We start from the raw sequence: 25,464 nt of genomic DNA on the forward strand, positions 1-25,464 counted from the left end.
TTTCTGAATATCTATCAAAGAGAAGCAACTTGTGTTTGTTTTTTCACATGTAATATAAAGGACATCTCTCTATTCATGATTTGTATTTCTTACATGTCTGTCCTTTCCTGTGTTTCACCCTTATTTCAGTTGCTGCTTAAACTCCTGAATTTTCGTTCAAGTATCAATAAAGGTTTATCTTGTCCAATAAGGCAGGAGTGTCAAACTCAAATACACAGTGGGCCAACATTTAAAAATCGGTGCTAGTGGAGGGCCGGACTGGTTCAATGTTTATTGCAGAACTTATTGAAATGAACTTATTACACATATTAAACCTGGAACTAACAAAGCTTAAATGATTGCCTAAAGAAACAACATTAAATAATCAGTTGCATTCAATTCTTATGGCTCTATCTGCAGCTTTTCCAGAGTCATTTCTTATGATTACATTTTTCCAGAGGTCAACAACAGCTTCAAAAAAAATGTCAGAAGTGCAGAAGGAAACATCCATGTAAACTCAGTTTGCTGCTCTGTGATGCTAGTTCAAACCAGACACTTGGCATCTCATCTTGGGTGCAAGTTCATCAATGTTTGGGGTCAGGCTCTGAGCTAAGGAGACCCTCAGGATTGAGTGAAGGTGTGCGTGCAATATACCGGCGGGCCAGATCTAATATATAGTAATTCAAAATTATCCTGCGGGCCGAAATTAAATCCACCAAAGGCCTGATTTGGCCCCCGGGCCTTGAGTTTGACACATGTGCTATAAGGTATTCAAGAGGAAGCATTGAGACCTTCCAATACACAACCCTTTGCTTTGTGCCAGAGCTTTTATTAATAAACATGTTGAAAACATTAGTTGCCACTGCACTTTACATGTAGAAATTCAATTGTTTTTATTTAGAAGCATATATAAAAGACTCGTTACAAAAAGGAAAAGCATTCACATAACCGCTTAGTTAAGGCAATGGTCAGACCAATTCATACGGGGTTTTCACTTACACACACATCAACTGAGTAAAGAGGCGCAGTCGTCCTGTTTCTGAAGCAAACATGTCTTAGTATGTGAACCAGACTGTAGCCAATGATGTAAAACATTCACACTTTAGGTTTTACTTCAACTGGAAGGATATTTGCTCTACACTGAGTCGGTTAAGAGGTTTTCCTTCTTTGGCTAAAGGTTTACATTTCAATTAAAAAGGCACAAAACGGAGCAACTGTTTAGTTCACATTAGACATCATACCAGTTGAATTACATCCTTTCATAATAATACATTTTAACCATTCAACACCCTCTCATTAAATTTGACCATTTTCAGCATTTTCGTCATAAGAAAAAGGCACTTCGGATTAATGCTGCTGTTATTGTGAAAGACTTTGGTTTAGAGCAAGTGACACGTTGGTGTGACAGCAACCCACCACAAAAGCAACATTTTAAATATAATGCAAACACGCAATATTATGAAAGAGCCGATGCATGATGATAGCAGTTCAGTATTGCAAGAGAACTGACAGAACGCAGATGTGGCCATCTTTAAATGGCTAAATGAATTGTAAACAGGACAAGGTTGAAAGATAAACTCTAAAAAAAGGTCTCAGTTTGGCTCGTGCGTTCATACAAATATGAAATAAATAATTATACATACATATAAAAAGATGCCCGCCACCATGTTACACTGCTTACAACAGCAGGGTTAACAAATCCCTCATTAATTTGTGGTTGTATTATATTCACCATTAGTGTCATTGACAATATGGATTAATCTCCTTTGCCAAGAGCAGCATTACATTTTAACTTCTGCCTTCTTTGACCATTTCTCTTTAGACAAAACAACATCAGGGAATAGTTTACCGTTCAAACGCAAAGTCTTACACACGCTTTGCCGAGCACATTTGACTGAAGGCACACATGTGAAACTCAGGCAACCCTGGAGGATTCACCATACAGATCCAAAAATCACAATCTCTCCTTTAACGCTGCACCGGGTCAGCACAGAGTGGCGTCCACAGATTCATCAGCCGTCTTCCTAATCGTTCTTCAGAGCGTCTCCGTTCTTCAGAGCGTCTCCGTTCTTCAGCTCCCTCATCTTCCTCCTCTTCAGGTACCCGGTGCGCTGCAGACGGTTCATCCTTGCTCCAAAGAAGATGACCAGGTCGATCGGCACCAGCTTGGTAGTCAGCCAGCCCTGGGAGGAAAGAAACATAAAAAAGGATTGTGGGTTAAACTACAGCTTTCAGGATGTCCTCTTTAAATGGAAACGGAAAGATGAATGAAAACCTTTTACAGGACATATTAGAAAAGGTAGGTTTTATATCAATTATACACATTTTTAAGCATGAAAAAACAGTGTTTAACCCTCCTGTTGTCTTCGGGTCAAATCTGACCGATTTACATCATAACTTTTTTGTTTTACATTCGATTGCATTAAGGCTTTATGATATCCTTCACAGTAGACATTTGAACATGTGCAATTGCTGATCACCACTTTCATTGAATTTTGGATGATTTAGTCAACTTTGTAACACCCATGGTGTTCCCGGTCAAAAATGACCGCCATAAAGAAAAGGAATTAGTAACCATCCGGATCAGATAAAACACACACACAGACACACACGCACACATAATCTAGATGTGTTCCCCCCCCTTATGTGCCCAATCCCCCCCATGTGAATCACACCTGGCACTCACAAACACACATTTCCCGCTCTTATGTGCCCATCCCCCCACATGGATCACACCTGGCACACGCAATACATGTTCAGTGTCTATTCTTTGTATATTTACTGCAGTCGTTCATGTATACCAGTAGTCTGATACAATATTTACAGTTTGAAAAGGTGTTAAATGAAATTTGGTGATGATTAATTGTTTTTGTGTTAATGTAATAGCAGTTAAAACAGGACCGGTCAAATTTGACTGCGAACACCAAAGTAAGGGGGGGGGGAAACGAAGACAATATGAGGGTTAAGCAAGTTATACATAATAGGTTCAAGGTTTTGTCATTCGCACCACAGCTAAAGTTTAGTCGTTAGCAAATCACAAATTGAAGGCATAGCAATGCTTCTATGTCAAATATTTCACAGTATTAACAACTTTTATTAAGTTGTTGAGTTATATTAATTGTTTTATTAAGACCAGCATCCTGGATGTACCCTAGAAATGCATTTCAACTGAATATATTTTACATTAAAGTGCTAATGGGGAACCAGAAGAACATTTTGTATCTCAGCCTGTGGAGTGAGACTATGGAACAGTGTGAATGTGGAGCTAAAGCGATGTCCAGACATTAACCAGGTCAAGAGGAAATACAGAGACATTATTTTCTCCAGGTACAGGGATGGGGAAGGCGTTTGACTATGTGTATGTGTATATGTAGGTGTGCATATATGTATGTATGTGTGTATGTACATATGTGTATATATGTCAATCAACAGGTAAAGCAGATTCATAATAACAATAATAATGATAATTATTGCAGATTATAAATAAATCATTTAGGGACAAGGGGGTGAGATTAAATAAATGATACTTCTTCTCACTCCTTTTCGAACACTAGATGTGGGACTGTTTATGTTGCTAATGCTGTTGTTGTAAATGTCATTTTTTTTGTTTTGATTTCTCTTACATGACTATGCACTGCAACATTTGTTTTGTTCAAAATAAAATGTATCAATCAAATAATGGGGAATAAATCAACTACTGAGCAAGAAAGTTTAGTTTCAAGTCTGACAATAACTAAGATAAGTTGCTTGTCACAGCAACAAGTACAATAAGAGTGAAACAGGCAAGGGTTCACACGAGGATAATAAAACATAAAATGTAAGAAATCAAAATGAAAGTAACCGTATATGTTTTACATTTGGATGATTATGGATATGTCAAATATGTCCATTTGGAAGTGCGAGTCCAACGTATGTGCATTATGGTGCAAGACATAAATACATACAGTGCAACCAACCACCTACATTAATGTTTACTTAATGTCTACTTGGATAGGTTGAGCATTTCAATATAAAGGTTTCCAGTTCTTACCATGACGGCATGAGGGAAATATCCATTGGTTTGGCTCTGCAGACCCACAGTGGCGAGCTCAGCCAGCACATAGCGGTCGGGGGTGGGTTTGTCCAGGGTGGGCTTCCTGATGCGAGTCATTTTGGTCATCACGAAGAAGGGCAGCACACTCTGCATGAGGACAAAGGGAAAGTGTGAGATACCCTCAGATAAAAGCCCTTAAAACGAGAGAGTCCACACTACCAGAAAAAGTCCAACCAGGGGTATTCGGGACCAATGGTGGTATAAGAGGCACTTTTAAAAATGACATAATATATTTTCTGTAGGTTTGTGTGATGACTTGGGTTATCAGGTGAGAACACCCTCAGGGTTTGCTGAGGTGAAACTGCTGTAAACACTTTAACCACCAGGTGGCACATGAGAATACTACACAGGAGCTAAAAACAGAACAAACAAGCCTCATGTGGAACATCAAATTCAAAAATACCTCTGCGGTATAAATGCATCTACATGAATGTGTTTTGATTGAATTACACTTCAGGCAGGACTGGCTGAGAGCAAACGGATTCTTTTGAGGTAAATATGTGAGGCAATTCAATCGGGGGTCATCAGATGGACAAATCTTAGATGCTTTTTCCGGGTGTATTCAATTTCTATAAAAACAATGGTATGCTTTGTTCTACTGTATCCCAAAGTAAGCAAGAAACCATTTTGTTAAGCAGTTCTCTTTCTGGCATCCATCAGGCTCAAGAATAGCCAAATAACTGTAAGTGTCTTCACATTCTTTTGCTAAAGGTGGAGGAGATTAATGCCATTTGGCCAAACTCAATCTCACCTGGATGATGATGCCCCGACGCCTGTACTCTTCCTGAAGGCCACGAGAGAAGAAATCCACAAAGGCCTGCAACCAGAACGATGAAAGGAGGATACATTTAAAACACACCAGTCTGTAAAATGTTGTTTGTCATCACAGCTTTCAAATTAGGCAACATGAGGAAGGGTCGGCATCATGAAACGAACAAGATACTGACACAAATTCTTATAAATGACAGAAGCAGAGATGTTTCCATACCTTTGTGGAAGAGTAGACGGTGAGCAGAGCGAGGGGATACATGCCGCTGGCAGAGGAGATGTTCAGGACGACTCCTTTGGACCTGAGGAACACAACAAGGTTGATTTAGGACAAGGACGTTGCTTTATTGTAAGGCTAAGAGTAGCACTGCAACAGGCACATTGCAAGGACTGTCAAATTGAATGTTTTACGAGATGGCATCAGTCAGAATTGTGCACATATTTGGGAATATTGTCGAATTAAGAAAGCCTGCTGAAAATCCTCCATTTCAACACAGCTGCCATAAACAAATGTACATGGAGTTCCTCCTTTGCAATACACCGATTTTCAGAAGTCCTTTTTTTTTTCAAATCCATAAACTTTTAGAAAGATTTTCCATGCCAGTGGAAACCCTGCATCTATACAAATCAAGCACACACACGCTTACAAACACACACAAAGTGATGTTCCACACACACACTAAAACAGTGTGGTAGTGGCCGTGTGTGTTGCCATGGCAGCCTGTTGCTGCAGTGATGTAGTGGAGCGACGCTCCAGCCTCACACGGCACCAAATGTGCTGCGCTGCGATTGGCCGACAGGAGTCACATGGGAGCAGCGCAGCCAATCGGGTGGGAAGAGCACTTTGTGTGAATTGAAAGCTTGTCAGCATTGTGAACAAAGGAGGAGAGGAGAGATGCAGGGATGGAAAGGGCTAGGAGAGGATTTCTTATGCTCTTACTGGTTTTATATAAAGTGTAATCTTCCAAATACTTTTCTTGGAAAAAATGTTTAATTTCAAGATTTCTTGTGTAGCTTTTGTGTTACAATCCCTCATTTAACAACAACTATTTGACTGCAGTCATGTCGCAGAACATGGAGGCCCATCATTGAACTCACCTCTCGGCCATCCTGGGCAGCACCAGGCGGGTCATCTGAGGAAACAACAACAGGCTCATTCAGAATCAGCAGTCAAAAACAATGATACAACTCATGAAGGAGAGGAAAGAGTTTTATTTAATAAAAGACTAGAAGTTATAAGGAGAGAGAGAGAGAGACAGGCAGAGAGAGAGTTGCGTGGGTGGCGAGTACAGACAGCGTTGGTGTAGTCCACCGTTGCTTTGGGAACAACTGAGACACTGCAGGTACCGTGAAGAAACAGCAGAAGAGGAGGAGGAGGAGGAAGAAGAAGAGGAGAACAAAAGGGGGAAAAGTGAGCAGGAAAGTGATATGCATGGGAAACTTTAAAAACAGTTCATATGATTATGTAGTTGGAAATCAGAACTGAAAATATTCTTCCTGAAGAGCAGCGATATGCGAAGACGTTTGACAACAAACTCACCTGGCAGACTGAAGTTATGTTGACGTTGACCATGTTTGTGATGAACTGTAACAGAAAGCACCAGTCAGCTAAACACTCACACAGATTAGAACAGTAAAGAACTTAAAAAGATATAAAAGGAAGCACATTATTTGGATATTCATTGCATTAATTATAGCTAGAATGTTGAGGCTTAAGACGAAGAAAACCGGTATTCTCTTTGCGTTTAAAAAAAGGACAGAGTGCACTTTTAACTAGCAGCATTTCCATTTTAAATCATAATTAATACAATTAAAATAAAACTCACATTGTCCAGATCAGGAATATTGAGGTAATACTCGGGGTAGTCGTAGGAAACACCAACATTGTTCACTGTTGAAAATAAAAAGAGGAAAAAAAATAAGTTATACTATCTTTTCCAAAACAACTTGGATGCTGAAGAAAGCTCAGAAATTAACCACAAGGTGGAAGCAAAAGCAAACAAGACTTTCCTAGTCCACACAGCCACACCTTACCAGTAGGCCACATTTGGCATCATACAAAAGAACAAAGCGTTCCTAAAATGTTCGACTAAAAAAAAGTATGATGTCAACTCTTGGGTGTAGACGTCTAGAAATACTACAACAGCTGACATAAGTGCATCGTTAAAACGTACACCATGAGGTTATGTTAAGTCTCTTAAGTAGTATTTATCCTCTGATAACGCGTGGCTTTCGTAAGAATAATTTAACCAGACTTCAGAAATTAGTCAAGGTTTTCTGTCAGGCAGAACTAGACAAAGAAGTCGATTCAAGAATCTAAATCTCAGGAGTTTAAAAGTGATCAAATGACTCCAGAGAGAATTCGCAAATATCACCACTGTTAGTTTCCAAAATAAGTGTTTGTAAGATTTCACCTGGCTGATGCAGTATGTAGTGAAATTCAAGGTAGGTTACCCAGGCAGAAAAATAAGGCCAAACTGCAAAACTTTGTGTGGTACAACAACCTTTAACCAAATGAATAATGTCCTATTATAAATGCTAGGGGGCTTCTGCTGTGAACACAATGCTGCTTAAACACATGGCAAGTGAATGTAAAAATATCCTTAAGTGATGTTTGCCTTCTTCAGTGTTGCTCTCTTATGTCTGCATTACAAAAGGGTCTTGGAGTATGTTAACTTCACTGAAGAAGAACAATAAAAAGCATGAGTTTCGAGGTGCGAGGTAAAAATTGGCAGAGAAAAGGATCAAAACAAAACATCAGAACTTACCAAGAACACCGATCTCTAGTCCAGCTAGCCCCGCCTCGATCTTTTCGTAGATGTCACTCCTGCCAAAGTCCACTGCAATGGTCCCGGTCTCCACATTGTACTGTTCCTCTGAAAGGAGAAACACATTTTCATTTACTATAATGTTACAATGATATATATTTTTTCCATTTAACCATTATTTAACCTTGTAAAGCCAGCTGAGATCAACTACAACTGTCATGAGGCTACCTTGGCTGGAGAGCAGCATTCAAATGTTACACACAACAAGCCAACATATCACACATGCACAGTGACAGGCAGCATTTGATTTGTTCACCATAAAAAGAGACCAATTGACTTTGTTCGGAGACTTTTTAAGGCTATTCCAAGTGAGGGGAGCACAGTAAAGCTTAGTCTATGCATGGCAACAATTACATTTTACAATTTTAGTGATAAAACTAACTCTCAGTAATGTTCATTAATCTAGCGTTCACCCTACACTCATATGCATTCATGTGTCACAAACCAGCCAGACTGACATGAGCAATCCCCCGTTTCAAATGAAAACATGAAACCAGTAACCGTGAGACTTGAACTGAAGAGGGCACTGCATACCAACAAACCAGCCGAGCAACAACCCCCCCCCCCCCTTAACTCCGCCGTCATGTTTGACGCGCCTGCTGCAATTACAATTTATTGTCCAAAGACTCATTTAGCTGATGGGTGGCAGAGGGAGTTATAAGATGAACATTCCTCTGATTTGCTTTGACAAAGACCAGCAGTGTGTCAGTGGATATTCAGTTTAGACTAGGGGGAGAAAAAAAAGGGGGGACCTGAGAGATGCAAATCAAAATAAAGGGTAGGGTGGGTAGCCTCCCTGAAATCTATATCCAGCTCAGATTATATTTAGACATCACAACCTCTTTGGGTTAAAGCAAGGAAAAAACAAGATCAAATAATAAGCTTTGGACATGGTGGCAAAGAAGCAGAAATATTAAGGCTCCAAATTGGTGTCATTTTGGGGTCGCCAGGTATGTGTGATTTAAACTATGCACATATTTGCATGAGAGAAAAACATTATTGTTAATTTAATTATAGGTGGGACAGGGCGGTTCATGCGGTTCCATGCAAAGGAGGGCGGGTTTTTTCCCCCCACTAATCGTGAGGGAGGAGTGCCAGAGTTTGGCACATTGCATCCCGCTCGTGACTACCCATCAGCCCCCTCTGTGGACTTGAAGCACGACAGGGGAAATTGCGCTGTGGGAGACGTCAGAGACAGATGGAAAGAGAGCGAGTCAGGGAGAGGGCACTATTTAAACAGGGGGGGGGGGGGGGGGGGGGGGGGGGGACACTCACCATTCAGACTGTGTTTTAACCTGGAGTAGCCTTTTACACAGATGCTCATTTTACATCTGAATGAGGAATGCATGGTTTTGTTTTTTACGGAACAGGTTATTTAATGAGTCCGTTACAAAATCAAGACGGATATCTAACCCGTCTTCCTTCATACCAATAGAGGGGAAGTTCTTAGACACAGCCTGCCTTTGTTAGCTGCAAGTTTCCAAATCAACAAGACTTCTACAGAATGGAGGCACGACTTGGTAGATGCAAAGGAGCTTGAGGGTAAATCTACTCAAACAAATACTTTTGTTTTTGAAATATGAAGCTAATCGATCCACACCTGTTGCAACACTACATAGTCAATGTAAAATAAACTCATGCAAACCTGGATTTTTTTTTCCTTAAACAGTGCAGCGATTATTTTCCCATTTTTGTTTTCATTATAAATCCTTATGTCAAGGCTATAGAGGCCCTCTTATCTGGGCCTTGGAAACCCTGTAGTCGACAGGGTGGGAGGTTGCGCGTCACATCCCGTCCACACGCACACACAAACACACATCCCGTCCACACACACACACACACACATCCTGTCCACACACACACGCATCCTCAGCAGCCCACTCACTGTGCTCTTACACCAAATGGGTTTCCATGATGTTGTGCAGACCAACAAAAAAACAAACACTTACTTAGTAACCTGGCCACGTCATCCAGCTTGTCCTGGGAGCGACTGATCAACATCAAGGCAAATCCACGGCGAGCCAGCTGGAAAGAGAAATACAGTACGTTAATAACGAATGCATTTAATATATAGGTGGACAATTTCATGTAAATTGAAACCACTGATGGCAGCAAAAGGGACAGAAAATCTGGAATATCAGTGCCTAGAAATCACTGTCTTGTCAGTTTCATTTAACATATCAAGTCTCTAAAATGTATGAGTTAAGTTTTATTCCTCAACTTGTGATAAGTATGCTTTAACTCTTGATTTGATCAGCGGGAGAACAATGCGTGCAGAACATCCAAATGTATTCAGTGTCTTTAGATTGATCATGTATCTCCACCTGCATGTGCTAAATGTAATGGAGGCATGCTTTAAGAAAAAAACTCCATTGTGGCTAAAAGTTCCTGAGAGCTTTGGCCTCAACTTAGACATCATTTCCCTTAATGTGTGTCCAACTATGACCAGGTACCATGGATATACAAAGACTGAAAACACATGAGTTTCTTCAGCCAGGATCTTTGTGTGTGAGCATGATGCTCTGCGCAGTATACACATCAGCTTCTGCTATTTAGATGTTTTACTTTCATTAATTCAAGTGGTGGATTTCTGTATAAAAACTAACACAAGCATAATACACTGGGTAAAATGGCGGCCTAGCGTTGCGTGACAAGCAGCTAGACCCAGTGTAGCTGCCAACAGCAACAGTATGAGTCAAAGGCCCTACATGACTACATTATACAGCCAGCACACACACACAGCAGTTTGGGTCGACACGAGGCAGGGTAGCCCAGATCCAACGTGTGCTTGTTACCTCAATATGAGCTCTCGTTGACGAACCTGTATTGAAGTGCATATGTGTTTGTGTGTGAGGACTCTCTTCCACGCTAATAGGTCTGTAAGAGCTCTCCCCTACCGTGGCCTATGAGTGAACACCGTGTGTGTGTGTGTGTGTGTGTCTGTGTGTGTGTGTGTATATGAGTCACAGCTATGCCTTGATAGAAATTAAATAAATAAGGGCCCGGGAGCCTCACCTCCTCCGCATAGGATTTCCCGATTCCATCAGTGGCGCCCGTCACAACTGGAGACAGAAAAGAAAGATATGTTAGTTTTGTTTCTCTTTTTTTACAATAATCATACATAGGTAGCAGGTCAGAGGTGGACTCTATTCAACTAACAAGGGAGTAGATGCTCTTAAAAATCCCCAAACGTTGAACAAACCAGTTCATAATCCTTGATAATGAATTATCGAGACTATGATTTCACTAGCGTTTTGGATCCATGTTCTCCAAACCTGTCAAATGACACGATCAGCATTTCACTGTCAGTCACGCACTTTCTCCATCCACCGTTTATCATTCTTTCACCGCTTGCGTTATCTTTGATCTCCTTGACAGTAAAAATGAACCTCACAAATATGGTCCTCATTGTTCACAGGCTTACGACACACCGACACACCTTCACACATCAGGTTAGACCACTTTAAGTATTCTCAATAATAACAACTCAAGAGTCCCGACGTGGAGTTAAGCCCGGGGCTGTTCACAGGTGACGACGAGACAGGTATAAGAACACCTTACAAGCGGTACATCTATTATCAGCCACACCTTAAAGTACAATTAAACTGCTATTTAGGAAAAGCCTCTTTCTAAGCTCTTACATGACAACTCAATGTTGTCAAGCAATGTTTATTTTGGATGAAGGTGTCCATTTTCAAGCAGAAATAGGGAGTGTGAAGATGGATTTTTGGAGCAGATATGAATATAAAAACAAGCCAAGATAATAAAGATAGGAGGTATATGAACACCGGCAGGTCGGCTGTGGCTCATTGGATAGTGTGCTGGACTTCGATTCAGGGGGTACCAGGTTCAAACCCCACTGCAGTCAACATGTCGTTGTGTCCCTGGGCAAGACACTTCACCCCAAATTGCTCCTGTGGGGATTGCCCACAGTATTGAGTATGCAAGTTGTTTTGGATAAAAGCGTCTAACAAATGACATGTAATGTATGAGGACAAGACGATATGATCCTCAAGATCAGGTTTATCCGACTGATACTCTAGCGTATCTGCAGTTTATACAAAAAGAGGACAGAGAATGGCGTAAAAAAACTGAGCAATTTGGGCAGAAATCAGGGAAAAGATGGAATAAAAGCACAACAAAAGAGTGGTCGAATGTCGGGGAGACCGAGAGAGGGAGCTGATGTACTTCCAGTGTTCAGAGATCCTCACCTTGTCAAGCAAGCAGAGCTATTTTTAAACACTCACTGCCCATCAACCCCAGCTCCTTCTTAAATGACGGAGGAAGAAAGGATGGAAAGGGGAAGAGAAGGAAGACAAAAAGGGGGTGAAGGTGGTGAGGAGGGATTGGGGGTACTCACAAATACACACACACACACGCATCATGAATATATTATTAGCAAGGCTTGATGAAAGATTAATAGACGTAGAGGACATTCTCTGGCAAAGAGCAGCAAAAAGAGACAAGATGAGAGAGGGGGGGGGGGGACGCAGGGAGGAGGGGGAGGAGGGAGTGATGACGAACATTGAGCGGGAGAAAGGAGGAGGGTGAAGTGGGGTAGGGAGGATGGGTGAGGAGGGATCCTAGGGGCGGCTAAAAATAGAACTGGAGCGAAGCAAGAGAGCGAATGAGAAAGGAGACAGAATAGGGATGGTGGTGGAGGGGAAGAGAGGAAGATGAAGAGGGGGAGAGAGGAAGATGAAGAGGGGGAGAAGAAGAGGGGAGCACAAAGTCAAAAGTGAAAAGAGAGCAGAAACCCTGGTTATTTTTAAACCTCCCCCCCCCCCCCCCCATGTTAAGAATGAAACGCTCCGTGGCAGAAAAGCCTCAATGGGCGCGGGCTGTACCAACTCAGGGTCTCGCTGCAGATGCAGGAGGGGGAGAGGGGGGAGGAGGATGCAGCGCTGTGAAGTAAAATGGCTGAGGGGGGGGGGGGGGGGGGGAAGACAACAACCACCTCGACATCAAAATCAGCTTCTTCCAATATAATCAAGTGAAGTGAACAAGGCTTATTGGCTTCAAGAGCTACACAAAGTCACATCTCTATAGGATGATGGTCTGTAGACATGTTATATATGTGTTCTCACAATTGCCAGGATCGGTCAAATACGCTTCTTTTTTGGTGACAATCGTGCAAAATGTGAGTTTATCTGATGACTATTGAAGGAATAAAATGATTATTAAGAGAGAAAGGAGCATGACGATATAATCAAGTGAAGTGAACAAGGCTTATTTGCTTCATTAGTTACAGCGTCAACAACAAAGTCAAATCTATATCACGCGAACATCAAATAGTATGATAGTCTGTATTCATCTTATATATCCTCAAAATTGCAGGATCTGTAAAATGCGGTTCTTTTTTTTGGTGACAATCACGCAAAATGTGAGTTTATCTGATGACTATTGAAGGAATAAAAGGATTATTAAGAGAGTTACTGTAAGAGCATGAAAATTAAGACGACTGGAGTTACAAGGAAGCTTGAGTCGATGGTAACATCACAACAGCCTCTTCGGAGACATTTTGTACCAACAGGAGAAAGAAAGGAACATTTCATCACACCGAGGCCTCCAATGCCTTCGAGGAAGTTATGACAATGACAGTTGAAAAGTACCGTCCATAAAAATGAAACCATAAAACCCAACGAGGAGCCTCAGGGCACCGACCACATTCCCGTCATACAGGACTGTAAAAACACCCTAAAGAAAAGCACCTGGGATGTTGCTCCCCTCGCATGACTGAGTGTCAGGTGCATCCGTGTGAAAGTATGTGTTCAAAATGCACGTATAGCATAGGCCTGTGAACTTTAACCTGGTAGAGGAGAAGCGCAAGAACGTGTCATGCTCCAAAACACATGACCGTTTGAACTCTAAATGTGACGGAAAATAACATACCGTGTGCCAAGTGCCATCTTAACTTCATTCTTCTCACTTTATGGTACGATCGATTACTGTCACAAAGAAAACAGATACAAGTGTACTCAAACAGGTTCACTAACCCTCAACAAGTTAAAACCCTCTTATTAGCAAAGTCTGCAGCAAATCAAAACCTACACATTGTAGATCTTAAAAGAGACTATTTCATTATATAAGAATACATACTAAATATAGGACTTGCCATCAGAATGTGCCCCTATATCTAAATAAGACATATTTCTAGCTTTGCTCTCGAACTAGGGAGGCTGTGGCTCAGTGGGGAGTGTGCTGGACTTTGAATCAGGGGGTAGCAAGTTCGAGTCCCACTGCAGTCAGCATGTCGTTGTGTCCCTGGGCAAGACACTTCACCCCAAATTGCTCCTGTGGGGATTGTCCACAGTACTGAATGAATGTAAGTCGCTTTGGATAAAAGCGTCTAACAAATGACATGTAATGTAATGCACTACTTTCATTTTAACAGAAGCAACATATTTTTGATCTACTAAAAATAATAGTACATTTGAAGTATGTCAAATGTATACTTTTTGTACTCTTGGAACCTGGGCGGCAGGTATGTTTTGAGAATAACCCCTCCACCCCCCCCTCTGGACTCCCAAGACAGTTCCTTTTAAGTTCATCCATCGTCAGTGCAACAAATACTCAAAGAAGCAAATATTCTAACCAAGTAACATTTAATAATGGATATGGAGAATATCAGCTAACCTGAAATATGTCAAACATAAATGTGATGCTGCTTGTACACTTTACACGTGAAAGGTAGTGTAATCCTACACTGCACACTAAATACATGAGGAAATAAAATCCTACACTGGAGGCTACATACAGTGAATATGAGGACATGTAAAATAAAGAAAGAAACCTATTAAAGTCTCCAGACTGAACACAGTGTCCAGAAATAGCATTGTTCAGTTCAGTCACAAACAAACTCCCCGGTGCTCCCAGCAGGACTTCATTTCCCTCACGTTAGCAACACATTACAGCTGTGACACGCTCTCTCACACGTAATGTAACAAAAGCATCTACGCAAGCAAGCACGTGACTGAGAGCACCGCTACTGACGCTCAGAGACACACACAACAAAGGAAAGCGTGTTGATGGGGCAAATGAGAGTGAAGTGTGCAATAATACAAAAATAAGATGATTCTGTAGAGGGCGAGGAAGACTAGAGGTGGAGTGAAAGTCCTGAGTGAAAGTAGAAAAGAAAACAGTCTTACAATTCTGCGTTACTAGTATTCCTGAATTGGAAATGTAACTGAAGTAGAAATACAGAAGCATTATTACTTACAGTAACAGGTACAATATTAACACCTAAAATGTAATAGATTACAATTATATATATATATATATATATATATATATATATATATATATATATAGCATACTGTATTATGGAAATACTCAAGCAAACGACAAGGGTGTCAAAATGGTCGAATACTTGAGTAAATTTAGTTTGTTACATTGCAGAACTGGGTAAGAGGAGTGTGTGTGAACATATTACGTGTGTGTGTGTGTGTGTGTGTGTGTGTGTCCTCTCATTCATTCCCAGCACCCAGAAATGGAGGGAGATTGTGAGAGAAATTTGACTTGAGAACAACATGCTTTGAAGATGATGGTGCTGTAGAGTGAAATAAAAAGCAAAATATAGAGACACAGAAACACACACTAGCTGTATGGGAGAGAGAGGCAGGAAGGGTAAGGGAGGGGCGTGTGTGTGTGTGTGTGTGTGTGTGTGTGTGGCCTCTCATTCCTTCCCAGCACCAACGCTCTGATCCCAGTTCTCCCCGTTCTTTCTCCTCAGAGCTGCTCCACCCTGCCTGCTCTGAAGCGTCCTGACGGGGGCGCCACATCTCTGCCACGCTTAGTGCTGCACATCACCAGAGATATTGACATCCCCCAGCCTTTTCTCCCTCCCTCCCTTCCCTCCCTCCTCAGCAGCAGTAGAGCAGCCCCTGCCTGCTCACTATTCCGAGGGTCTAAAAAAAGCAGCAGGCGGAGTAAAAATAGCAGCGCCTGCACTGCCTCGTCTGGGATCTGCCTGCCTGCCGCAGCACCTGAATACCAAACAGACCTCCTCCCCCCCCCCCACCATCATCATCATCCCCATCACCAGGACGACCAGCCTGCTGCATCCTCAGCCCTTCACCTAAAGCCTGCAGATGCCACAGTGAGCTCTGCAGGCTGGAAAAAACACACAGGATCTGATTTGTTGAGCAGTGGAAAAAAGCCTAATGTGAAGAATTGTTTAGATTGAGATGGACTGCAATGGATACATGTTTGAGAAAGAGAAGCTGGTATTAAACTGCACATCTTGAGGAATATGAAGAATCAAATGATTATTCCTTGTCCAGATTGAGGTTGGCTGACGAGTAGAAAAAGCTCAAACTAGTTGTAGAAAACTGGCATGGTGTGACTATCAGCGAACCAAAATGGTGAGTTATGTCAGATTCAACCCCCCCCATCACATCCACAATTAAGATTCTCAGTGAGGAGAGACTGCGGTCCTTGTATGCCCCGCTCTCGTTACGTACTCTTATGTAATCTGTCGCACCCCAAACTCGCCTATCAACGAGCAGCCCCCCCCCCTTCCTTCCTTCCTTCCTCAGATGGAGAAAAGCAAAAAATATGGAGGGAGGGATGCAGCATGAAGATCCAAAGACAGCTCATCACCCTCACCCAAACACATATTCTCCATCCGCCCACCTTCCACATTCAAACACATGCTGCTGAAAATAGCAGGGGGAGGAGGAGGAGAGTCACATGGGTGATAGAAAAGTCGACATAAATAAGGCAGGATCGGGCCGGGGGAGACGGAGAAATGAGGGAGAGGGAGACAGAAAAGAGAACTTCAGAGCTGCCCAAGATAGAAGCAGCGTCTATATTTGGGTACAGAGGGAAACAAATAGTCGCCTCCCCCTCCCTCCTCGAGTCACATGCTTGGTTTGAAAATCAATAGTTGCTTCACTGCAATAACTTGGATGGAGATATTTTTAAAGTAACTAGTGCCATGCTGTACTGTGTTGGTGTTTCTTATTCTAACAAAGCCTGCAGCAGGTGACTTCACTCATTAGTCCTTCCTCTGTTCTTGTACATATCATATTCTGTTTACATGTATATAGACTTTTTGCACTATTTTTTTTTTTTATTATACACGTTGCATTGTTGTAGGAGCTCAGGACAGAATCATTTCATTGCCATTTCTACACTGTAGCTTATATGGCAATAAAACATTTTAATCTTGAATATGACTGGAGGATCAGTGAAGTCACCTGCTGGTAAAACCTGCAAACACTCAGTCCTCAATTACATCCCTGCACTTTTAAAATAACTCCTATTGGTAGATCACATTGATGCGTAGTTCCTTTAAAAAGCAGTGGAGGAATGCAAGTAACAAACATTCACTGAAGTACAATTTTGAGGTACTTGTACTTTACTATTTGTTATTAACGCTACTACATCTCAGTAGCCTATCGTGTACTTTTCACTGCACTACATGTGTCTGTTTTATTTACTATATACTTTTTGAATTCAGTTTAGCAAGTACAACATATAATTACACTAGTAAATACACACTGATATATAGGTTAAAATATCCAGCAGCAGTATTTCAAGTAGTTAAAATTTGCTCCACAGTTAAAGGTAGGGTAGGTAAGTTTGAGAAACCGGCTCGAGATCGCTAGAATGTGAAAATACACAACCGGAGAAAATCTGCCACTTCCTTATAGAGCCCCTCCTCCAACACACACGAACATGACCAATGAGGGCACAGATAAGTTTGTGCACAGATGGAAGGCTGACAGGCAGGTAGGCCATCCAGTTATTTTAGCCGGGCCGGCTAAAATGATTGGTCGTGCTTTTTACAGCGCTACGGCTTCCTCAGATGACATTTTGTTATGGATTTTTTGTCAAAGCACTTAAGATATTCATTGCTATCGGGATGTTAAGAGCATTTCATGGAATATAACACAAAGTGTATCTCGAGCCGGTTTCTCAAACTTGCCTACCCTACCTTTAACAGATGTGATGAGCACATTATTGAATCAACCATCAAAATCCAGGAATTCAATATTTAGGAATCTGATATTGGCGCAGGCACTTGTGTAACTTTAGAGTATTTTTACAACTTTTTAACGCTACTTTTACTTAAGTAAGATCTGAGGACTTCTTCCACCTCTGCTTTACAGATACATGTACACTTATATTGTAAAAACTTTTATTTAGCAGCAGGAATACATGGTACCAATCATTGTTAAGCTGCTGAATACTCTGAACAGATGATATTTTATCCATCAATCTTCTTAAGTTACAACCAAACAAGAGTTTAAACAAATCTCTCAAATGGTCCTTAAACTCTAAAATCCCTTGCATACCTTCCCCCTCTCCCACACACACACACATACACACTGCATGTTTATCCATTGAGTAACTTGTCTCGTGTGATTGATGTATTCTTTTTTTTTTTTTACAGAGGTTAGGTAATGACCTAAATTTCAAACCTGAATTTCTTCTCAAGCATGTCCCACAAAGACTGACGCAAACATCTCAAAGTACATTTCAACAGATACTCGAATCCTCGATACTGAATAACCTGCCTCTCTGGCATGTTCGACTGCAACCAACAGGAGCCACACTTCACAGAATGCAATTAACCACAGATCGCAAATATGCTGGTGGTCCAGTAATGTGTGTTTAGAGGACAAGACTGCACAGGTACTCGTTCACAAGACCTGTTTTCTTCAAGAGTGTGCCTTATGTTAAAGCTAGACACTTGGAACGAGTTTATAGTAAAAGAAAAAGCATATGGCTTAAGATCAAGTTGCATCATTTTCTAAAACAATTACATCTGGAAAATATTTGGCAGGTTAATCAATGATGTAATAATCTTTAGGTGCGTCCCTAAAACAATTAAGAAACATTACAAAGTGAAGCAATATCTTAGCGTCAGTGAAACTTAATCTAACTACTTCATTTGTTGTCGTTTGGCTGGATTTCTAAAGTGCAAATGGTCTACTTTCTTGCACATTGACAAAACAAATTAGAATGTAAAGACATCAATACTAGCTATCATTACCAATACTAAGAAAATGCTAAATGAATGAAGGGGCGATTCAGTCACGACAACATGTTGGTGTGCAAACAAATTGAAATGGAGCGAGAATGTGAGAGAAACATGACTTGAAAACAACATGCTCAGGAGGATGGTGCTGTTGAGTGAAATAAATAGCAAGATATATGTATGAGACACAGAAACACACACTAGCTGCATGGGAGAGAGAGGCAGGAAGGGTGAGGGAGAGGAGGGATTGAGAAGAGGTTTAAATTAAGGGGATCTTTCTACTTCCTTTTTACCCATCATCCCTGGCTTCAGCACGTGTCACAGAGCGTGTTCATTACATTGACAGCCGTTTTCTCTCCCCTCTCTCCGCCCACACACACACTAACACAAACAATCTCTCAGAGAACTAGGGGAAGCACATTCACAAGGATGAAGTGCAGACCCTGCCTCAGCTGAAACACATTTCATTCACACACGCACTTTCCTTACGCCTATTCATACAAAATAAACACTGACATTTACCCGTCATAAATAATCGCCTGCAGTTAATGTTGTTAAACTTCGCAGCCAAAATGTGTATTACTGGAGTTGAATATAACGCAACTAAACTCTTACTGGGACGGAGTGGCGCAGTGGGCTGTGTGTTGATCATCAGACCAAGGGTGGCGTTGGGGAACTCCAGGTCGAAACCCACCCCCGCCGCCACTGCGTCAGGCCGTTGTGTCCTTGGGCAAGACACTTCACCCGAATTTGCTCCTGTGGGTACTGTCCACAGTACATGACCGTTACATGTATGATATGTGTGTAATGTATACTTGTAAAGCGCCTTGATGACTTCGACGTGTGAAGATGGGCGGAGTGGCGCAGTGGGCTGTGCGTTGATCATCAGATCAAGGGGGCGTTGGGGAACACCAGTTCGAAACCCGCCGCTGCGTCTGTAAAGCCGTTGTGTCCTTGGGCAAGACACTTCACCTGAATTTATGTGTAATGTGTATTTGTAAAACGCTTTGAGCATCTGGAAAAGCGCTATAATAAATGTAAGGAATTATTACTAACCTAAGCCTTTGTCACTTGTGCTGTACAGATAAATGTCTGTATCCTTATACAATAAAAAAGGAACATTTTCTCAATAAACTATGATGCCAAAAAGAGGGAGGGAGGACTTCTAAACCGCGTGTCACATCACTATTTTCATCCTTTTCGCAAAAAGCTCCCGTTGGTCTGATTTACTTTCATATCAAATACGTTTTATGCACAAGCAATGCAACATACACCAACTGCCTCATAAGAGATACTGGAGGTTGAGTTAAAAGAAAATAAGGAACTACTACACATTGGAGTGAAAACATGCTCAATTGGAAATACAATAATTATTCTGTACTGATTTATGAAAGAAATCTTAAAAAAATACAATGAAAAAGTTAAGACTCTTAAAAGAAATGTCAACTCCAAGTCTCAATGTTTTAACGTGCAGGAATCTCCCTTTGCAAATGGTCTATTCCTACATTTTCTAAAAGACAATATTAATTATAGATACAATTGTGCTTTTTTTGTTGAAAACTGCAATTCTTGTGATAAATGTTTTTTTTAAAAAGAAAAGAGAAAGGGCTGCAAACATGGGAAAGGCAGGATGTGGGGAGAGTGTGCAGGTGGATGCACAGTGCAGAAGAGAGGCTGGGGAAGCCGCTTGCTCCCATGATGCAATGCTCCTGCTCTGCCACTAGGAGTCTCCTCCACTAAGGGGAAGACCAGCAGAGGAACTCCAGAGAAATCCCTGCTCTCCTCTGGTGCTGGAGCTCTGCAGCTTCAACATGCAAACAGTGCAGTGATTACATGGAATCTCTGAACACAGAAAACATATATTAAATTAAAATGTACTTGACTTTGCAAAAAGGGAAGGGCTTCATTACTTATGACATCATTTAGCTACAAGGCAAACTTAAATTCTATCACCGGCACAGACTCAAACCTGTCTGACCAGGACATACCTGCAGTCTCCTGTGGTGCAATAACAGCATGTGGATTACTTAACGCACATGCTTAGAGGGTGACAGACTCAAATGTGGCAAATGTTTCTAGAAAGCATGTCAGTTCATTTCTGCGGATGAAAAAAATAATGTGATTTCTATGAAATGTGTTGGTTGCTTGGTTAGTCAATATCCTCTTACTTTATCAAACAGGGCATTCATTTGAAGTATAGATACAAAGCTGTTATATTATCAGTCAAACTATTACAGTAAGTATTCAAAAATTATTCTGTACAGCTACATGTTTACTCTGTCCACCATTCAAGTGTCTTTACACAAGCAAAAGAACCCTTAAAAACGTTTTCGAAATGTCAAGCTGAAAATGTTTAAGAACTTTGAATAAGTCATTATTTACTGTTATGTGTAGAAACAAGAACTTATGGTATGTGCAAACTCCTAACATGAACTATTCTACAACGGCATGACTCTGGAAACAAAGAGTAGATTCAGAGAAGATGAATAGGCAGATTGAAATAAAGTTTCTGTTGAGCAACTTCAACCGTTCTTAACAAATGGCACCATTGTTGCTTTCTGAGCTTTAAAATAAAGAACAATAAAGAGCCTATTCAAGAGTTAGAGGTGGTTTAACTTGTTGCAACAGGTGCCTCAGTCTTTGAGTGAAAGGTGGAGACCAGAATCACACCACTTGACGTAAAAGACAAATCACACCCTCCCTGAGCGGGCCTGACCTGCACATCTGGTACAACCAGCTGAAGGAGGGCAGACTCAAACATCTACCCTCCTCCACTGCTCACTTCCTGACATGACTCCAACCGTTGGCTCGTCAGACAGGTGCCAAGAACTGGTTTCAGGGAGTGGCTTGCAAGTATACAAGACTCCTTTCCAAGAAACAGTTTTTACAGCATTTCCTGCACTCTAAGTTGAGTTCCTTAGAATCACATTCAACCCATACTTGATGCAAACTAAAATATGTTTTACTGCACCAAAAATGAGCTCTTCTAGACTAAAAAGGAACAATTGCTGGTCACTACAAAAATAGATATCACTGACAAGATACGGGGGTGCAGTGGAGGAGGGTGGGGGTGATTTCTATATGACCAATGGATGACGAAGCGATGAGCAAGCTCCATGACTCATCGGTGTGCACCGGTATTCCTCCGCATTTTTCAGCAGAATCACAAAAGAAATGTACATTAGTCATTCCTAAAGGCACCCTACCTTTGCGCGTCTCTTCGCATCTTATGGCGCACAGGACATCAATTAAACACTCATTCATAAAAAAAAAAAGTTAAAAAAGGCACAGCGAGTCACGAGGAAGATAAAAATCAATGTTTTAAAACAAATTAAGTCAACAAGCATTCAAATCTTCTTGGTCGACTGGTTTAGGGGATTATCAACCGGTTCCGATGCAAAGAGGAGAGCTCGGCAAAGACTGCCCAGCAAGAGGCTCCAGACGCAGCAGTCTTCTCCAAAAAAGGAGACTGGAGAAGTGGGTCAAGCCATGGCAGGGGCGATTCCTATGAGACTACCAAATCAAAATACACTTAGATTCATCCATTAACTCGCTCCTATGTAAACAAACACGGCGAAAAAGTAAATTAAAAGGCTTAAATCCAATTAAAGCCGGTGTAATGTAACCAAACAACATGTAGGGCAAATTGGATAAGGTAATCTGACAAGGAAAGAAAGCGACGCCACAAGCATGACCAAACACCGCCTGAATATAAATCACAAACAAAGTCAGGTAAAGGTGATTAAAACTAAAAAATGTTGGACAAACTGCCCCAATGAGACACATTTGCAGGAGTCAGAAGCTAATGTGGGATGTAGGCAACGTTTTAAAGTGGGCATAAGGGTTTGTCTTACATCATGCGGATGGGCTAATGTGGTTCAGTAGTGCGCCGGCTGAGAGCTCACCCACATAAAACAGCTCTGAAAAAAGTGCGTATAGCCTGCGCAATTTGGCTCCTGGCTCACCAATGTGGGGCATCCCCATCCCGCAAAAAATGTGGGTGAAAACGTTGACTGGAGCCCCTGGCAGCTGGGTTTGGCGTGACAGAGAGAAAAAAAGCAAATTGAGCTAATAAGGACCATTATGCTGCCAGTCAATCAGCTGCTTACCTGCGCTTGTTACGCAACACCAACCTCCCCCTTGAATTAAGCCACAAAAACGCACCAGAATGCAGCTTTTTTTCTTCGTGCCAAGTGAAGTTTGAGCTCAATAACCTCATTCTGGTGTTTGCACGTCGAGTCTATACTGCCCTCTTCGTGACCGTGGTGTGAAAATTGATGTGACCGAACTCACCTGCCCATTTGCCCAGCTTTGGATAGAGCATCATCCCGTTCCCCAAGACCCAGATCCTGAAGCCTGAGAGCAGCTTGTAGAGGACCCACAGCAGCAGGGAGGCCACGGTGATAAAGCCGACCCAGAAGAGAGGCCTGCGCAGCGTCTCCTCCACGTTCATCCAGTTCATGGCAGCGGCGACTCGGCGTGTGTGAGAGAGTGTGTGTGTGTATGTGTGGAGACCTCAATTTTAGGCAATGTGCTCTAATTTCCAAGACACAACGTGAGAGAGAGTCCCTTTATAAGGAGGTTGTAGCATCACACACACTCCCCCAACACTTGTCTAGCCTGATTTAAAACGCACCGCCCACCTGGTGCTTTAGCCCCGCCCCTTTTATGCTCTCACTCGCTGCAGCAGCTGTCTGTCGGATGATTCAGCCTCTGGATTGGTGTGTTTGCGTGTCAATCCTCTCCACAGCGCTCCCCATTCATTAGGTTTTCTGTATGAAGCTGGGTGGGTCAAAGGGCGACCGGGATGAGGAGCGATTGGGCAAACATTACTTCAGATCCCATCCGGAGGCTGCCATTGGCTCTCAGTAGAGCAGGTTTGTCGGTTTCAGTCATGATTATGAAACCCTCCAAACCCACGCTTTCGGAAAAAAACTGCCTGCACCACTTTATGAATGAAACAATGCCCTCATTGGTGAGAAATGTGCACCTGCTCCCGCCCCTGGGAGACAGTTTATTGGCTAAAGTGATGCCAGTCTGTGAAGTCAGCATGCTCCCACCTAGACATGAGTCACTCGTCTATTTTAGGTATTCCGCCTGCATCATACTGCTGATACCGACTGAAATGTGCTGCAGTGAGACATATTAACGCACATTTGTCACCTGTATTGCGCCAGATAACTCGTCCAAAGGTGCCTCTGTCTGCTGTAACATGCTCGAATACAGGTTCCCCAAACAGTAAAAACTACAATCTCCAATCCAGTTTTCGCTTTTAGACTCTCGCGAGAGTACGCACATATAGTAAATTCCCCATTTCTTACATTTAGGAGGGGGAGATGAGATGTGATGTGTGTGTTACATAAACATTGGGAAAGACACGTGCATTTCCATCGCTTTATTTTACACTTTAACATATTCACATGAATAAGCCTTACAGATGTTTGGATGTTGCAGCAAAATCACGTTTTTCTCCTACAAGCTCGTTTTTTTTTAGCTCTTTTACTCACTTCGACCCAAAAAGGCGTTCTGCAACAGCATTTTTTAGATCCACATCACGCCCACTGCCGCCATGTCTCCCTCTCACACACACACACTCCAAAACTAAACATGGAATTCTGACACACCGATGCTCCATGGCACAAAGCAAAACATGTTGTGTACTCAGCAGAGGGACAAGAGTATAAAACAGTGTGAACATGCTGACAGGCTTCGTGCAGCTGCTCGCATTCTTTGACACAAGTGGAGGCATCGAAGTCAACGTGACACCGAGAGGAAGCAAGTTGTGTAACAAGCTCAAACATGGGGGGAATTAAATGCATTTCTCAACAGCTGTATCTCAGTCTTAGATATTACTATGTGCAATAAAAACATATTTGCAAAATGTCATCTGTCACAAACATATTTTAGACAAAAAAGCAGCGATTTTATACTTTGGCATCATGCAAAGTCAATATTATTTCACATTTATTAATTTAAAGGCTTTCTTAGGGAAGTCGTTTTTGCATATTTTCACAATTTTCACATTAAAACAGCACATACTCAGCATTTAAGTCTAGTGTAACACAGAGCCATTAAATAACATTTGATTTGTAAGAGAGTAGCCTCAAATCGTGCTTAAATGAATAACATAAAATACAATCAAGTTTCACACATTGCACACACTACACGCACACACTGCTGTCGGACGTTTCGAAAGAGCCCAGCTTCACGTCTCGGTCGTGTCCTCGCAGCCAAACAGCTGAAAACAAGAGAGAAAATGTGGATTTAGTTTTGCACATTTCCCTGTGAAAATCTCTACATGTGTGTGTGAAATCTGCAACACATGTAACACGCCAAGCAGTCAGAAAACGTGCAAAACACAATCAATTATCAACGTGTCCTCCGCACTTTAAACTCACATACTGTTGTATTTTTCGAGGGGATCTATTAGTATTAAATACGCACAATAAGCTAGAATATTTTTTTGTACCACTTTGTGCAACAACGATACCACGAACTAGGCTACATCTTCAACTAACCTCAACTATTCAGGTTTTTTTGTTTTGTTTTCACGAACAGTATTTACCCCTCCTGGTACACACACACACACACACACACACACACACACACACACACACACACACACACACACACACACACACACACACACACACACACACACACACACACACACACACCACACACACACACACACACACCTCTCTGTCCATACATTAATCCAACTGTGATATCTTTAATTTGAGTAACAACGTTTGCTATAATTAAAAGATAAAAAAAGATCATGGCAGTAATTCGGACTAATGTTTCCT

At 41.7% G+C, this 25,464-nt stretch overlaps 1 protein-coding gene across 1 annotated transcript; it reads right to left on the reverse strand.

Moving 5' to 3' along the window:
• Positions 1-787: 787 nt before the first annotated feature.
• On the reverse strand, positions 788-23,243 carry hsd17b12a (hydroxysteroid (17-beta) dehydrogenase 12a). The gene is made up of 11 exons (XM_034149183.1): positions 22,949-23,243; positions 10,684-10,730; positions 9,618-9,693; positions 7,609-7,716; positions 6,667-6,731; positions 6,381-6,425; positions 5,939-5,973; positions 5,061-5,142; positions 4,824-4,889; positions 4,010-4,159; positions 788-2,162 (listed from the first exon to the last, which is right to left on the reverse strand). Exons 1-11 carry the CDS (start codon positions 23,115-23,117, stop codon positions 2,004-2,006), a joined length of 1,002 nt encoding a protein of 333 aa, XP_034005074.1. The 5' UTR covers positions 23,118-23,243; the 3' UTR covers positions 788-2,003.
• Between the last annotated feature and the right edge of the window lie 2,221 nt (positions 23,244-25,464).

The sequence above is a fragment of the Trematomus bernacchii genome, unplaced genomic scaffold (genome assembly GCF_902827165.1).
Source record: "Trematomus bernacchii unplaced genomic scaffold, fTreBer1.1, whole genome shotgun sequence".
NCBI lineage: Eukaryota > Metazoa > Chordata > Actinopteri > Perciformes > Nototheniidae > Trematomus > Trematomus bernacchii.

Bases quoted from the DNA above. Each gene is read 5' to 3' on its own strand.
- hsd17b12a (XM_034149183.1), bottom strand. From the start codon at position 23,117: ATGAACTGGATGAACGTGGAGGAGACGCTGCGCAGGCCTCTCTTCTGG. The intron at 10,731-22,948 runs GTGAGTTCGGTC...TTCTGTCTCCAG, and splicing joins AAAGCTGGGCAAATGGGCAG to TTGTGACGGGCGCCACTGAT. The intron at 7,717-9,617 runs GTAAGTGTTTGT...TTCTCCTTTCAG, and splicing joins TGACGTGGCCAGGTTACTAA to AGGAACAGTACAATGTGGAG.